The sequence below is a fragment of the Chelmon rostratus genome, chromosome 5, assembly GCF_017976325.1.
Source record: "Chelmon rostratus isolate fCheRos1 chromosome 5, fCheRos1.pri, whole genome shotgun sequence".
Taxonomy (NCBI): domain Eukaryota; kingdom Metazoa; phylum Chordata; class Actinopteri; order Chaetodontiformes; family Chaetodontidae; genus Chelmon; species Chelmon rostratus.
Window position 1 is genome coordinate 27,955,886 of NC_055662.1, and position 16,090 is coordinate 27,971,975.

Sequence of the window (16,090 nt, forward strand, 5' to 3'; positions counted from 1 at the left end):
TGCAGAGTTATATGTACTGTAACAGCATGAGAAGGGTGTCTCCTAATTTAGGACACACTCCTTTAATCATCTTAAAACCTGTCATGGGTTGTTATCTTTCTATCTGAGCTGCTGTTTTTGTTTCTTCGGTGTTCGTTCAGCGACCTGGCTCAGCGTGCAGCGGATCAATAGCAGCACCACAGAAGACGAAAACCAGTCAACAAGCAGCTCGAACTAATCAAATAAAGCAGAAAAGCCACTAAACTTTGAGACGGGCTGGAGGCTCCGTTCACTGCTGACATAACTGAGCAAATCTAAACGGCACCCCTAATTACACTCAAGGTAGTGCTACCATTTGCTGAAGTATCTCACCTCCCCTCTTCCAAGCTAATGGTGTGAGCGCTGCTGATTAACAATCTGATCCACGCTGCAGCAACGGTTAACATAATGTGAACATTTCTCTGCTTGATGGAAAATAATAACAGAAAAAAAGCCAATCAGCCAGCACCACTGTGATGATAATAACGTTCAGTGAGCAAAATGCAATTTTTCAGCCCACTGCCTTTGTTTGGGAAGTTTTCAGAAATGATTATTATTTGTGCAATTATCTCCACAATAAAAGATCCATTTCCAAAACGAAAACATTTCCCACCTTTCCTGTAATTATCCCTCTTTGCATCCACGCGCTCCTCCAGAGATGGAGAGCGCATTTCATCCCAGTTTTTACCTGGAGGCTATGGGACAGAGGTTAACGAGGCCTTAATTGGCGTTTTCTTCAAAGCCCACAAAACTTTAAACTCAGCTGTGGCAGTAGGAAATGTCACATTACCGTGCTGTCCAGCCGTTTCATTGAAAAGCTACTTCACACGCTGGCCGTCATGTCAGGCTCCGGTGTTCTAATAGACGAGACGAGCTTATTAATGGCCGCCGCCTCCCCCCGCCAGCCAGCATTAAAGGGGAGCAGATCGTGTGGAGGCTTGTGAGTAAATTACATCCCGTAAAATGCTCATGATACAAAGATGAATGTGTAATTGGCTCCTCTTCCTCAACCACATTCCCCCGCCAACATTAGGACTTGAGAAATGAATGGCCTCGACGCTGCGGTCAATAAAAGCTAATACACGCTCTTGACATTGTTGTGTATTTCTTAAATGTTATGAAAATACAATATACGGAGCAACAATACAATGCTTTGGAGACTGTTCGGTATATACATAACAGGTCTTCTGCCGTGTTAAGGAGGATGAGAATGAACCGGAAAGTTGTGCCTTTTTTTTTTTCCCAACAACATGCAGAAATTTCTCTCGGCTTGCTTTGGCCTTTCAGAACTCTTCCACAGAATAAGACCTGGCGTAGGAAATTAATATCCAAAATGTTACAAAACTTCCAAAACCATTTAATGTGCACACACATTCAGAACATCTAACTAGCGTTGTGTTACTGTTTGTTTTAAAATCTACACGCGGTCTGGATCTCGCAGCTCGCAGCTGCTGCGGGTCAGTCTGGGATCTAAACCCTGTCGTAATAAAACGATGGTAAAAAGGTAATCGTCTGACAAACGAAAGAAAAAAGAACCACCTGGCGTCCTCGCTCTTTGACATGTTCTGCGTTAGTGATTCAGTCACGTGTGGAATCAGAACAATCCTGTTAGATTTAATGTCCCTTTGGCAGTTTGGGGTGATTCTGAAGTAACTTTCACCTGCTCAAGGTCCGGTTTCAGTCCAGACCCACTTTCCTCTGAAAGGCATACGGGTGAGTTTGTTACAAGTGCACGCAGTACATTATGCCACCTCTTTTAAAGCACTGTCATTTAACCTCTCCATGTAATTGCGCAACTCCTTGGAGTCTCCCAGCTCCACGTCTTGGCACACCCACTTAATGTCCTGGCTGTGGCCTCCAGTCAGTGTGTTAACAGTGGGGTAGCCACTGTCCGAGGGGATGGTGGTGAACGTGGTGAACTTGACTCGCTTCCTCTTGGTGGTGGGTGAGTCTCCTTTGCTGTCCTTGGCGACGCAGCCCGCGTCCGCCGCCCGGTGCACTTGGCCCTGCACGTTCTTCTGGGCCGAGCCGCCGTTCAGCAAGTGGCTGCCTTCCTCCAGTCCGCTGCTCGAGTCCATCATGGAGGTCTGCTCCTCCTGCTGGGGCGACAGGCTGATTTGGCTCTCCAGCAGCTCCGCCTCGTTGCCCAGCCACACCCAGTCGTGGGCGTGGTTCATGTTCTCCTGGCCCTCGATCGACAGCTCCTTGTGGCGGTATTTGAGGGTATAGGAGATGCAGTTGATGAGAAAGACCAGGATGGCGAGGCAGAAGACCCCCAGCAGGGCGTACATGCCGATCTCCAGGTCCGTGAGCCCACGAGCAGTCTGAACGAGGTCATCGTCCACGTTGCGGCCACGGGGGAGGTCCACTTGTGCAGGGAAGTCAGCGAAGTCGATCGGCATGTTCTGGCCCCCGTCATTCGACAGTTTATCCCCGTTGGGTCTGCGCATTATGGCGCTTCTAGTGGTGGTGGCTCTCCTCAACACTCCATCCTCCAAGTCAGAGATGGAGCTGCCATAATAGTGGGTGTCAAGGCCGGTCCTGTCCTGGGAGGGGGAGAGCCGGCCTCTGTTGTCCAAATCGTCCCCATCAGGGCTGTAGTCGCTGCTCCCTCCCCTTGAGCTGTCACTACGACCGAACTTCACCCTGACGTTGCAGTTCCCCGCTGCCAGGATGCTGCGGCGCTTGAACTTCTGGCAAACCTCGCACACAGTCATTTCCACCCTGACCAGCAGGCCTTGGCCCTCCGCCTCCGTCACGATGACAGGCCACTTCCAAGAGGGGTTCTGCTGCACTGTCACCACCTCCTCATCGAGGGAGGTGGCTGTCAGAACGAAGAAGTCAGGATTGTACAGGTCAAGAGGAGCCACAGAGCCGTCGCTGAACTGCAGCCAGGCGCTGATCAAGGCCTCCTGCGGAAACACACACACACACACACACACGCGCGCGCACACACACACACACACAAACAGAGGAAATAAATAATCATAGTGAAAAAACACAGCCTCTCGTCTCATTTCATGTAAACACACTGAAACAAATAAGTGTTTTCACATTGTTCCTCTTTGCTGATGTTGTTCAGGTGTTCAGACTGAGAATTGTCTTTATTGGCTAAGTGCGTACATGAAGGAGAACGAGTCCTGAATGAATGAAGAGGCAAAGAGAATAAAGAATAGATGAAGAAAGGGCTGTAATGTGTAACCTTGTAATGTCCCTTTGCTTGCTGCTACTGGCTTTTACTCTCAGGAGCACAGTGAATTAATAAAAATGAGACACACAGTGAAATACATTTATAGTTCCTTTTGTCAGTGCATCACATAGCCTTTACTTTACAGACTCACAGACTTCCATTACAAAATGTGGAGCTTTCTAATTGTGGGAGACGCTGTAAGTCCAATAGAAGCTCACGGAGTCGGGCTTCTGCTAACTCAGCGGCTATTTTCTCTAAGCTAAGGGGGATGCAGATTAAAAGATAGGCGGAAAAGATCAAACGGTAACATTAAACATTGTTCGTGTGAATGAGGATTTGCATATATAGCCATACATAGACTTCTTAAGGCCCTCTCTTACCGCAGTTTTACAATTTGCCTTTTAGTGTTGCAGAAGGACAAATCCCCAAAGGCGCACAACTAGCTCTCCACAGCGGTCTGTCAATGCTCGCTAATTACTGGCACCAGAGGACTTACAGTGCAGCGCTGCCTGCTTATCTTCACACTGTGCATGTGGCGATAGGGCAGATAAATGGCCCTACATTCCTTCCTTCCCCAGTCCGGAGGAAGAGGGTGAAGAGGAATGTAAAGGAGCAGTGCGGAGAAGTTGTGAGCGGGCTCGACGGGGGGGATCAAAGAGAAGCCACAGCGAATGAGACACAGAAGCCGAACACGGTTTGGCCTGTAAGTCATATTTTGGCACAGAGGCTGCGGCGTTGCTTTTGCATGTTTTCAGATTAAGCTCTCGCTTCCATTAGCTGCCCAAGGAAACACGCTCTGTCACACTGTGGCTTTCAAGCCGCGGAGCTAAGAGGGTTAGAAATGCTACGGAACAAACAAATAGACACGACCACATGAGCGCATGCACACTCACGGCGCACTTAAAATAAATGTGCTCATTCAGGGATGCTGATGGTGTGAAACGGGATGTGGAAGTAAGGCTTTTGTTTTGGAAAGCGAAGCACATTTTGGGTTTCAGTACATATGTGAAATTCTGTCTTTCATCAAAAGCTCTGAAGACGTTGAAGAATAATATGCAAAGAGATCAGAATTATTGCTGTAAAACGAATGAACATCATTGTCACACCTGGTTAAAGAGTGTTTGGAAATAATGACTGGTCTTTGTTTTTAATCTGTTAGATCATTGCAGGCTTTGTATGTGGTGGCTAAGAGAGAAGTGCTCAATTCTCATCGAAATCTTATTTTAAACGTTACATATAGAGTTGCAACTTACATTTATCTTTAACTTAACGATCAACCTGCTGATTCACTTCTCAATGCACGGATTCATCGTTTTGTCCATAAAACGTCAGAAAATAGTGAAAAATGCTGACCATCATGTTCTGCAGCCTGAAATGACGCGAAGGTGACAAATCATCAGTTTCTCATCAGCAAATCATCACACTTGAGTAAATGTTTGGAATTTTTGCTTTAAAATAACAAAACAGATGATCAAATTGGTTGCTGATTAACATTCTGCTGATGAATGAATCCATTAATCACCCGAATGCTGCAGCTCTACCGTATACGTGACAGCATCCTGACCTGTTTGGGGCTCTGCAGAACCTCCTGTGTGGTCGTGGTGGCCAGGATGGCCCTGTTGCTTCCTGGACTGAGCTGCAGGCTCATAGAGAGGCCGGTCACCAGCTGGACCCCCAGCTCCGTGATGGTCACTTTGTCATCCACCACTGTGATGGTCTTCTCTGCCAGGATTGAGTCTGACAGAGGAGACAACACCTTGCAGGTGCAAAAGTGAGACACAGAGACAAAGGAAGAGACAAAAGGAAAGAGATTACAGATCACAACTGCGACACTGAAGGAATTTTAACAGGAAAAGAAGAAGAATTTGATTTTCTTCCACAACATTCACCTCAAGCACGCGCCTGTCGAGCAATAACCTGTGACATTCTGGTATGATCAATTAGAGCTGCGCTCTTCTGCAACAGCGACTCGACCTATTGTATAGCCTGTTCGTGAAAGCTTTTTCATTTCCTGCTCTAAACACAGAGGGTTGGGGAGGTCTTTCCCAGGAGAAATCAGCAGTGACAGCAACCACAGCCGAACAGTGACGCAGCGCACTACCTATAGGAGCCTCATCAACAGAAAATCACAGGCAGAAAGCAGAAGTAAGTCCCCATCGGTCACGTTGCTTGATTGACAAATGATTCCTGGCGAGTGGGATTCAAAAGCATCACATCAATAAGCATTTAGCAGTGAGGATGTCACCAACATGAAAAAAGCAGATTACCACAAATTATAGGTGTTTTGAAGAGAAAATGTGTTTCATCTAACATAAAAGTCTCACAAATACGGGATGAAGACCTATTTTGAAACTGAGAAAAGCTTTGAAAGGTTGAAACTCGGTGTTTGAAAGCTTGAAATCTAATACAAAAGGTTTTGCAAGATCGAAACTATAGTGTTGAAGGGTTGCATAATGTTTTGATGTGGCTGAAAAGAAGAGGTGAAATCTCTGCATTGAAGTCTTCCTGCAGCACATTTTCACAGTTTCACATTTGTTCTCTCGGTGTGTGTAGTTTGTTTTCCGGGTTTGAAACCTTGTAAATGGTGATCTGAAAGCTGTTGGGAGAAAAAGTTCTGGAACACCGAAAGTCGAGTTTTAAAAGAGCGATTTTTTTTGCAGATGAACATTTGCACTTTCTGTTCTTTCCGAGTTCACAACACCCTCGTTTCAAAGCATTTAAGAGTCGTTTCCTGCATTTGTATCATGAGGATTTCACCACTGGGGGGGCGAGCCCTTTAGGAGACCTGTGAACAATCCGAGTCTGATTCTTTCGCCTCATAGTCACCAAAGTAAATATTGGACCCATTTTTCACAAGCCAGATATATTCCAAAAAGCCTTTTTCAAACAGACAAATGAGCAAAAAATGAACTTAGTGTGAGATCTCTGTCTCAGAAACACACCGTCTCAAGATCTGGAGGCAGCATATTAACAGATAATAAGATAAGAAATGAGATTAAGAGACAATCGGATACAAACAAGCAGCAAAATCAGGCACAAATTGTTGTATTGTTTTGACGTGGACAAGCAAGAGTCCATCAGTAATGTGTTGGTGTTAAAAACACCCAGTGGGGGGACAGGAAGTGTAGAGGAAGTCATACCACTGGTGCATCTTGTAATTATCATGTGGCGACCTCCAGGGTCTGAATAAGCCAATGCAGAAATGCCAAAAACTGCAGTTCCTCAAATGGCCACTTGAGTTTGGCTCCAAAATCGAGTCAATCCCCATAGACCTCCATATTAAAATGCTTACAGCCTGGTATATATATATATATATATATATATATAGCTCACTCATTTGAGTTATATTAAGACTTAAAGTTAAGATAAGAAGATAATTATGTGCATTTCCACTTTGAGTGACAGCTAGCTGCTAGGTTTCAGCAACCAGGCTTCATTCAGCTCCACCCGCGCTCCACATCATTTTTGGATTAGCCGGAGTTTAAGTTTGGTGAGTTTGGTGGAGTCAGGCTGAGATGGCTGCGACCGGAGTCTCTGAGCTTCACATCGACTCTTCAGAAACCTGTGGTGACGTCACAGAGACTGCGTCCATGTTTGTTATTGAGCACCTTTGGTGTGCATGGGGCAGCTGAACTCACATCACAAACTCAGGAATTCATGCTAATCTAGAACACATCCGCTAATTTCTTGCGTACACAGAATCCACAGGCCGTGCAGCCGGAACGTTCAACATAGATCGTATCCCCACTGGCTTCCACAAAGCGCTCGCTTCTCTTCAAATACCACATCACGCCTTCCACAGGCACTTTATTAGATTTTCATTAGCTTCCAAACAATGAGTTTCAACCTTTTGAAGCATTTTTTTTTCTGTTTCCAACCATGACATGATATTCATCCCATACACCAGGCCCTGGGCATTATGCAAAATGATGCACAGAGCCTACTTTTTATTTTATCACTTTACTCAGGCTGTGCAGATCAAACAAGAAGTCGACTTGGCTGCCATCCAACCCATACCTCCTGTAGGTAGGTAGGAATCCATTCCCTTTGATTAATACTGGTAATCCAGAGGAAAAGCACACCGGAAGTGTAACAATATCTATGATAAATGCTGTGGGTAGCATGTGTGACACTCTCTGCATGCACATCTTAATGAATGTGCATCAGTGTGTGTGGTGCGTGGCTCAGGTCGCCGCCGCCGTCAGACCCTCGCGCTCGTCACGCTTTCCGGTTCGTGCCTGTTTTGTGAGAGTGTTTTGTTGCGGCGACAGAGAAGACTCATCCACACGCAGACAGACGGATGAGACCTTGACGCCGGGGAGCGCATCCCACTCACATAGACGTCATTGGGAAGCTGATATTCATCCAGTTTGCCTGGAGAGCCTGACGACCCAAAGGGCCGAGGGGGAGGACGCGCTCACTGCTGAAAGCCTGCAGTACAGGCTGTGACACACCAGAAAGCACCTGTCTGCACCAGGAGGGGCTACTAACCCAACCATAGCAGTCAGTATTGTCCCATGTTCCTGCAGTATATTATTCCATCATGTGTGCTGACAGAGTAATGAACCACAGTGCAGCTGAGTAAAGCACCTTGATGCATTTTTTTTAAATACACTAACCAAAATAATTTGAATAATTATATGTGGTGACACTTTGACTGTAATAAAATCTTTACCGTGTTAGTTTTGAGAATAAAAGATAAAACAGACCTTTGCCTCCCGTGCCCTCAGCACAGCATTTTACATTGTGTGTCATCAGATTTTGGGAGAAATTTGCACAATAATTGGAAGCAGGCAGCGATTTTCCAACAGAAAGCTTCAAGAGACTTCTGCAATGGCAGATGGAAGAATGATTGAATGCATATTCACTGTTATCAAGACCTTTCACTTGCCGTTCACAATACACCGACAAGGAGAGGAGAAGGACAAGTGGCAGGACCCTCTCTGAGACAGGATTCATGGGAAATACAGTCTAAATTTGGGAGTTACACAAGTGGAACATTAAAATCACTAGCACTCCCCAGCACCTGTGTCATTAAATAATAAAGATAATAACAGGTTCATGTCTATAGCACTTTATAGCACAAAAGAATAGTTTCACAAAGACATAAAAACAAGAGAAATTACTTAATTAGATAAATAATAATTAAAAGTGGAATTAATACAGTAATAATGACAAATGAGGTATGAACACGATAAAAACAAGTCAAATAACAAAACAACAACTGACTCAGGAGGAAGCAGTCCTGAAAAAGTGGGTTTAAGAGATTTAATAGAAGAAACAGAGCTAGCCTGCCTGGTCCATCGTGGGACTCCTCTGCTGGAGGATCTCAGGCTGCATTCAGGCTCGTAAAGCGTTAGCAAGTCAATGATATGATCAGGGGTCAACCCTAAACATGCTTTAGACATACAGGTAACCAGCACAGAGATGCTAGAACAGGCACTGTGGACTCTGTTGGCAGTCTTGCTGCAGCTTTTTGCTGCAGACTAAGTGGGATGTAATGAAAGCGTGGATGACAGTTTCCAGAATCTGAGTGGAAATAAAAAGATCCAATTTTCGAGATAATACAAAGCTGCTGAAAGCACGACAGAATGACTTTACCGGTTGGTCAAGTTTAGTTTTTTTTATAAAAGATAAAGCCCAGATCGCTGCTCTGGGTGCCTGCTGGAGGGGTCTGCATCTGCGAAAATGGCTTCTGATTTATCTGAGTTTAGCTGATGAACGTTTCGAGACAGCCAGTTTGTTTTTGTTGTTGCTGTGTTGGAGTCAAAGGAGAAATAGTTCTAGGAGTCATCTGCATAGAAATGAAAACTGATGTTGCACTTGTGAAAGATTTGACCATGAGGCGACACATGAATGGAGGATAATAAAGAGCCTTCAGGCCCTCCACAGGACGAATGGGAGGTGGAGGATTTAAAGTCACGACTGGTCACACAGAACTTAGAAAGACAGGAATAAAGCCAATTTAAAACTGTACCTGATATACCAACTCAGTGTTTAAGACAGTCACACAGTCAGCTGTATCAAAAGCTGCAGTAAGATCCAGAGGCAATAAAACAGATGTTTTAGATATTGGGTGGAAGATATTTAAAATCAAGAGATGGCTTTTGGAGAAGTGGCTGAACTGTAGTGGTTTTAAAATAATGACGGAAGTGAGGAGTTGATGATGCCGCGACAGACGGCGAGACTGAAGTAATTATGTCTTTAGAGGAGTGAGTTGGAAGAAAGTCCAGTGAACGGCAGCAACATCTCACTTCAGTAATGACGTGGGTTAAATGCTTCGTGTTGACTCACTCAAATGTTAGCAGGGAGCAAGATGTTTTATAGCAAAGGTCGGCGAGAGCTTGACAAGGAGGAATAATTGCATTCGAACAGCTTGAACATCATTAGAGAAAAATGATAAAAACGCTTCACATTTATCAACTGAGGGCTTTAAAAAAGTGCCTCTATTATGAGTGTTTATTTCCAACCTCTGACTGACTGACTGACTGTCGTATTTTCTGTTGCCAAACTGACTTAATTTGAGTGATGATCTCAGAAATGACCTTGGTGAATATTAATATAATATAACACTAATAGGAGTGATGGCTAAAATGACAAAAATAAGATCCTAGCTGTGATAAACTGCAGTGCTCCTTTACGCTAACATGTGGCCTACCTGGATTGTGGTCATCCCCATGTCCAGCCCCACCAGTATCCTCCTGTCCAGTAGCTGTGCAATCTGGGAGTCCTCTACCTTCAGGAAGTCCCACACCAGCTCTGTGATGTCCACCTGCCAATCGGTGCCCAGCATGAAGTTGGTCTGGCCTCGAGGATCGGCTGCCTCGGCTACAAAATGGGTCAGGACTCTGACCATGGCGTGCTGGTACTGCAGAGTGCAGCTTCGTCCTCGTCTGTCTTCATCATCCTCGTCCTCACTGTCCCGTGTTGATCTGGCAATGAAAACAAAAAAACCCTGATGTGTAAACAGGAAGTGACAAGAATCTTTTTAGCCATGCTAGCAGCGTAGCAGCGAGGCTCTAGGATGATAATCAATGCGCTGCTTTGGTCCAGACTGAAATATCTCAGCTAACTACTAACTCATAATTAGTGAAACTTGGTGCAAACATTCATTGTTCCCAGAGGATGAATCCTAATAACTTTGGTGATCTGTTGACATTTCCTTTGGCACAACCATGAAGTTGGGATTTATGGTTTTGAGTGAAATCTCTCAACAACTATTGGATGGATTGCCATGAAACTTTTGCACACACTGACGTCGCCCTCGGGGTGAACTGTAATAACCTTGGTCATCCTCTGACTTTTCATCTAGAACCATCACAAGGTCAAAATGTGAATTTGTCCAATACCTGTGTGATCAAACTGCCAAAAAAAAAGACATTCCCATCAACCTCAGCTGCACTTTGTGTTTAATGCTAATTATCTCATTTTAGCATGCTAACAGGCTACAATGAGATAACACCAACTATATTTGCATGTTAACATTATTACTTGGAGCATGTTAGCATGGTGATATTAGCATTTCTCTGACATGGCTGTAGGCTTTAAGTTTTGTTCATTATGTCCCAGAAAGTCCACATGCAGAATAACATTAAACAACTTGGTGGTTATTTCTATATTAAAATCTAATCTTATATAACTGTGACGTGTGTGCAGGCTGCACAAGAGGAAACATCAGCACTGCACTCTGATGTGTGGTTCGTGGCATTTTCATTCTCGTTTTAATTTTTAAAAAGTTGGACAGACCGAGCCTTTCCGGGATGATTCAGACCCCATCATGACACTATCACCTGTTACCTGTTTACCTATGGTTTGATCCAAACAGGTGTTTTTGGAGCGTTCCACATCTTCCCCAGTCTTTAGTTGTTTCTGTCACAACAAGTTTGAAACGTGTTGCTGCATCAAATTCAGAATAAGCAGAAATTTTTGTTTTTATTATTTTTATTTAAGCAGAAGGTTAAATAATTATATATATTGTGTTTGTGTTTTTTCAGGTGAGTTTATGTCAAAAAGGTCATTCTGTGCATTTATGTCTTACACAGCGTCCGGACTATTATTATAGACTCTTATAGACTATAGACTATTATTGGGGCTGCAACGATGCAGGATCGTTGATTAGACTGAGGAGAGGATCAGTCCAGAGCGAAGCTATGGTTTTTCTTTCTCGGCGTCCCTCTCGCCGGTCTAAATTCTAAATGTACACCTCCTTACTGCTTTACTTAATAGCCTCCCTGATTGCTCTGTTGCTAGCAAATCTAATTTTATTACTTTAGGCAACAAATCAGCCAGCAGAGTCTCAGCTCTTTCTCACCAGGAAAATTGCTTTGAGTATGACAAACTACATTTAAATGGTTACAATACAGCTGCAATATCATTAGATTTTGCACATAACTGTTTTTTTTTGTTCATTTTGCTTCAACAAACAACTTTATAAAAGCGACAGAGAAAGCAGCCTGAGACGTTTGAAGGGTTGATCGGGGAGAATAAATGCTGCTGCAGCTGCTCAGTGTTACACGGGGGCACAGTTGGGAGCATTACAAACAGAAAAGTGTTTTGTCAACAAAACTACTAATCATATACTGTACTGTAGGCTTAACAGCCGCCTTTCCGTCTAATCGTCGACATTTGTTCCTCTGTCTCTCAAACGCACGCACGCCAGCAGAGGTTGCGGCCACGATAAAGGGGAGAAGAAATGAAATGAATCTCTTAAACTGTTTTTCTTGTGATTATCCGCTCCGCTTGTCTCGTTCTGTCTGGATCCCCTGAGAAATCTGACTGCAAGCAAGGCCGTGGGAATAAAGACGTTAGCGGCGCGCTCCGCAGAGGAGCCCAGAGTACAGTGAGATCTGGAGTTAAGGGCTTAAAAACCTTCGCCGGCAGGAGCGATTTCACATGCAACCGCGTGACAGACGAAATCTTTCTGCTGTGGACACACTGAATAAGAGGACAGAAGATTCAGGGTTCAACAAGTGATGCTTCATCAGGCCTGCGGGGGGCGTGAATCCATTAGATCTGATTGGCAGTGTGTCAGAATCTTATTCAGATGCTGATTGGTGCACAGGAGTGTGTGATGTAACTAAGAACTGAAGGAAGTGAACTTTCTGAATGAGGACAGGGAAGGGAAACGACTGGATGTCAGTCTGTGTCACATCCTCACCGGACTTGATTGATCAGGTCGTAGATCTGCGGTTTTGTCTTGGCGAAGCGCCGCCGACACGTCTCTGACTCATCATTAAAAGTTTCGTTTTTAAAACTATTTTTGAAACACCAGATTAAAATAGCAGATCAGTTGTGGCTCGGCAGGCCCGACGTGACACATTTAATGCATATTCATGAATGCTAACTCCCCCACTTTTACGTAATTTTCCACACAGATGTGGAGCACTGCACCAAAGTCCCCGGTGAGGATGAAGCTATTCGAGTCCCTCTGGTTAATAATATTTTTAGTTTCATTAAACGCACGGCGCTTCCTGCCCGGGTTAGCTCAGTCCACAAAGGCTAATGAAAGGGCAACCTTCAAATTCAGATACAAACAAAAGAACTGCCGGCTGAATGAAATGCAGCACTTACTCACACGTTCACGCTTTATTCCAGCAGACTAACAACGTTTGTCATCTCTGAATTTTTTGCATTTTTGTCCCCTTTCATAAATTCCTCTTCCCTCTTGTCTCTCCACTCATTTACATATTATATACAGGGGAAAAAACACCTGCCAATGATCTCAGTCACCATCTTCCAATTTATTCCAGTGGCAGTAATTGAAGGTTTCCCACCACTGACTGCTCTGGTTAAATCCTTTTGAATCATATTGTGAATGCTTTTGAGCGTGAACAGAATTCGTTATTTGACATTCACGGCTAATGAATTGACGAACGGCACGGATGTTGCAGGAGTACGTACTTACATTTTGACTGAATCGGCGTTTAAAAAGTATATTTCTAAAGACGCTTATGCATGCAGGTATTAGTCAGGTGTAATGGATTCGGGAATAAACAAGCTGATGGTGAAGTCCAGCCATAAATCTGATGCGCCGGTGCTTATGCAGCCATCTCAGAATCTAATCTAAGGTTAATCTAATAAACAAATCACACTCGGTGCCGAGAACAACCTGCTTCACAAAGCAATTCTTCTTTCCGCTTCATTCACTTTCAAGCCCAGTTCTGACTTCAGAGGAGATGCTGCATATTAATGTGTGTGTGTCATGCTTATTTTTGTTGTGCCCCGTGGATCGTGCGGCGTATTTGTTTTGGCATTTTGCTGCATTTCATTTTCTGCTACAATAACATGACGAAGGTCATTTGGACAGAAATAGGCGGCGCAGCTTCTGTATATACAGGAAGAGCTCGGTCTGACGGCGGTTGATTGTTTTTCATTGTTCCAGTCTTGCAGGGAATTCGAGTGCAGGCGCTTGTTCGACAGTAGAGAGCGAACACTCGGCATAAGACAACTCAGTAAGCGTGAAAAAAACACGAGTATTAACAGGTAACTGCCGGAGATTTTTTAAAACACTACAAAGCGAGGGGGAAAATAGGAATCTCAATATACTGTGCATATGCTGAAAGACGTGTTGAAGGAGTGGTGCATGCCTGAGTGCTACGCCTACACTTAGGTTTGCTGTCTGCGAAGGCTTATCTTGTCCCCGTTTTGACAGGGCTTAGAGAGGGAAGAGGTGAGCCATACAGGCGGTGTCAGTCAAAAACTGTGCGAGGACTACTTTTGCAACTATCCCACTTACAGGCCTGATGTCTCTTTACTCCTCATTTCTGTCTCTCCCCCCACGGCGTGCCAGCCCAGCTGATAGAGGACGGTCCCGCCGCTCGTCCCTCGTGGGCTTATGGACAGTGGGCCGATGGCCATTCTCGCCAACAAACATAGTGCTACTTTGCAAGGTCACGCCTGCTATCCCCTGATAAACAAAGACGGGTGGAAGACAGGGGGAAACAAAGCGCTGCGCAGCCCGTCAGCAGCGGCGCTGGCGTCAACAATGACAACACAACCCGGCTGTCCCCGCTGATAAAGGCGTACCAGCAGCTGGGGAAGCAACATCCTCGACAAGCCGCGGCATTCGTCGAAAGCTGTACCTCTGTCACTCAAAATAAGAGGGGAGCAGGGATAATTAGAGTAGCCACACTGGTGCGTGGGATGACTCCGAGTCCAAGTCCAACCTCGACGCTTTTCCAGAAGTAATTACTACAGGTAGGCTGATGGCTGCTCCATCAATTGATGGATTTCAACAGTTGCAGAGTAGCACGACACAGCGGCGTTGGCAGAGGTGCTGATAGTGATGAGGCCCCGGGGGAGAGCTCTGACCTCCAGACAGCTCTAATAATGTTCCGTCCCACTGTCGACTAAAAGGCGCGATGGCAGGCCACCTTAAGCCGGCTGTATTGCACAGGTCAGCCATTTTGTTATCAGCCAAAAACTGTCAGCAAGAAGTCAGGAGGAGACAGGTGGAGAGGTGTCTCATCATTATCTTATCTGAGGCCACCATGACTGCAATCGAATACATGACCTGGAATAAAGGCTATTCGTTAGCGGGTTAAATCGAGCCGGTGCTGCTGCAGGACTCTAATGATGAGCAGCGACTGCATGCGAGGTCTAGAAGAGCAGCACATGAAAAAGATGCATTTAGAAATCAAACTTGGATCCACTCGAATCAAACATGTTTCACTGGATACGTGAGGAAATGCAGAAATGTTTTAGTAAATGAATTCAAATGTATTTCTTTATTGTGCATTTGTTTATTTCTGTTTCTCTGGTTTTAATCTCATCCTGATTAATCCGGAGAAATGGTGACTCAGCCGGTTAGATGCTTCATCACTGAGTCTGCTGAAGACTTCTCTCACAGATTGAAAACCGTGACAGACGTCAGAGCGACACAAAGGCCTGCGCCTGCCACACACATGCAGCACTGTACCTCTGACTGCTGGCCACGATGGGGACCCGCCACCCTTTGATCTGGCTCAGCTCCGTGTCTGACACCTCGATCTGGAGCGGGAGCCGAGGGATCCACACGTCGAGCTCCAACTGAGCGCTCAGGTATCCGTAGGTGAAGTTCACCATCATCTTCACCTTGCCCTTCATCTCCTTGCCGTTCACGAAAACGTAGTCGCACCTGTCTGACACCTGCGTGGGAGGAGAGGGAAGGATTAAGAGAGACAGAACTTAAGCCGAGCTCTTCTGACGGTGGCACTCGGTGACTACGCTGGGAATTACGCAGTGCAATATACTGTAGAGCGCACGCTGTGGGCCCGGCCCTCGTGTTGATTAGAAGGCTTTACACTCCTGAGCTCTGCGCTGATACAGTATTCCTATAACTACTTTGAACAAGATGAAAGGTCCCTGTTTGCTGCACACTCGGGAAAAGAGGGAGGAGGGCAGAATGGACATCTTTGAACCTGAGGGAACCGGGTCGCGGTCTGCTCCTCTATTATAGTTCTGCCTACAGCTAAAAGAAGAGCCAACAGATGGAAACTAGCAAGAGGAGACCGGTTGTCTCTCGATAAAATCACCAAATTCAAAGCCATCTGTTTTATAAATTGCTTTACAAATGGAATGAGCCGGCCAATTTTTGTGGAAAGACGCAGCTCCGCGTTGCTTTCTGTCTTTGAAATCCTCCCCCACGCTTCTTTCTCTACTCACACCAGCGTTTGATTAATGTCCAGAGTGTCCTCTCTCTCCGTCTCGCTTTCTGTCTCTGTCTCTTTAAAAACCATGATGCGGCTGTGCAAGCGTTACAAACACACTCCATACACAAATACATAAAAATTCAAAGAGGATCTCAAGAGGGACATCCAGCACACACACACACACACACACACACACACACACACACACACACACACACAGAGGTAATTAATCAGCATGTCTTAAACTGAGATA

The 16,090-nt window shown here is 45.1% G+C and overlaps 1 protein-coding gene across 1 annotated transcript in view; it reads right to left on the reverse strand.

The window, feature by feature from the left end:
• Positions 1–1,760: 1,760 nt before the first annotated feature.
• si:dkeyp-14d3.1 (transmembrane protein 132C) overlaps positions 1,761–16,090 on the reverse strand; it is a 101,838-nt gene continuing 87,508 nt past the window's right edge. Inside the window, exons 6-9 of the mRNA XM_041936499.1 lie at positions 15,126–15,334; positions 9,867–10,140; positions 4,773–4,964; positions 1,761–2,930 (exon numbers count right to left, since the gene is read on the reverse strand). Coding sequence (XP_041792433.1) covers positions 1,761–2,930; positions 4,773–4,964; positions 9,867–10,140; positions 15,126–15,334 — 1,845 coding nt within the window. The remainder of the gene's footprint in view (positions 2,931–4,772; positions 4,965–9,866; positions 10,141–15,125; positions 15,335–16,090) is intronic.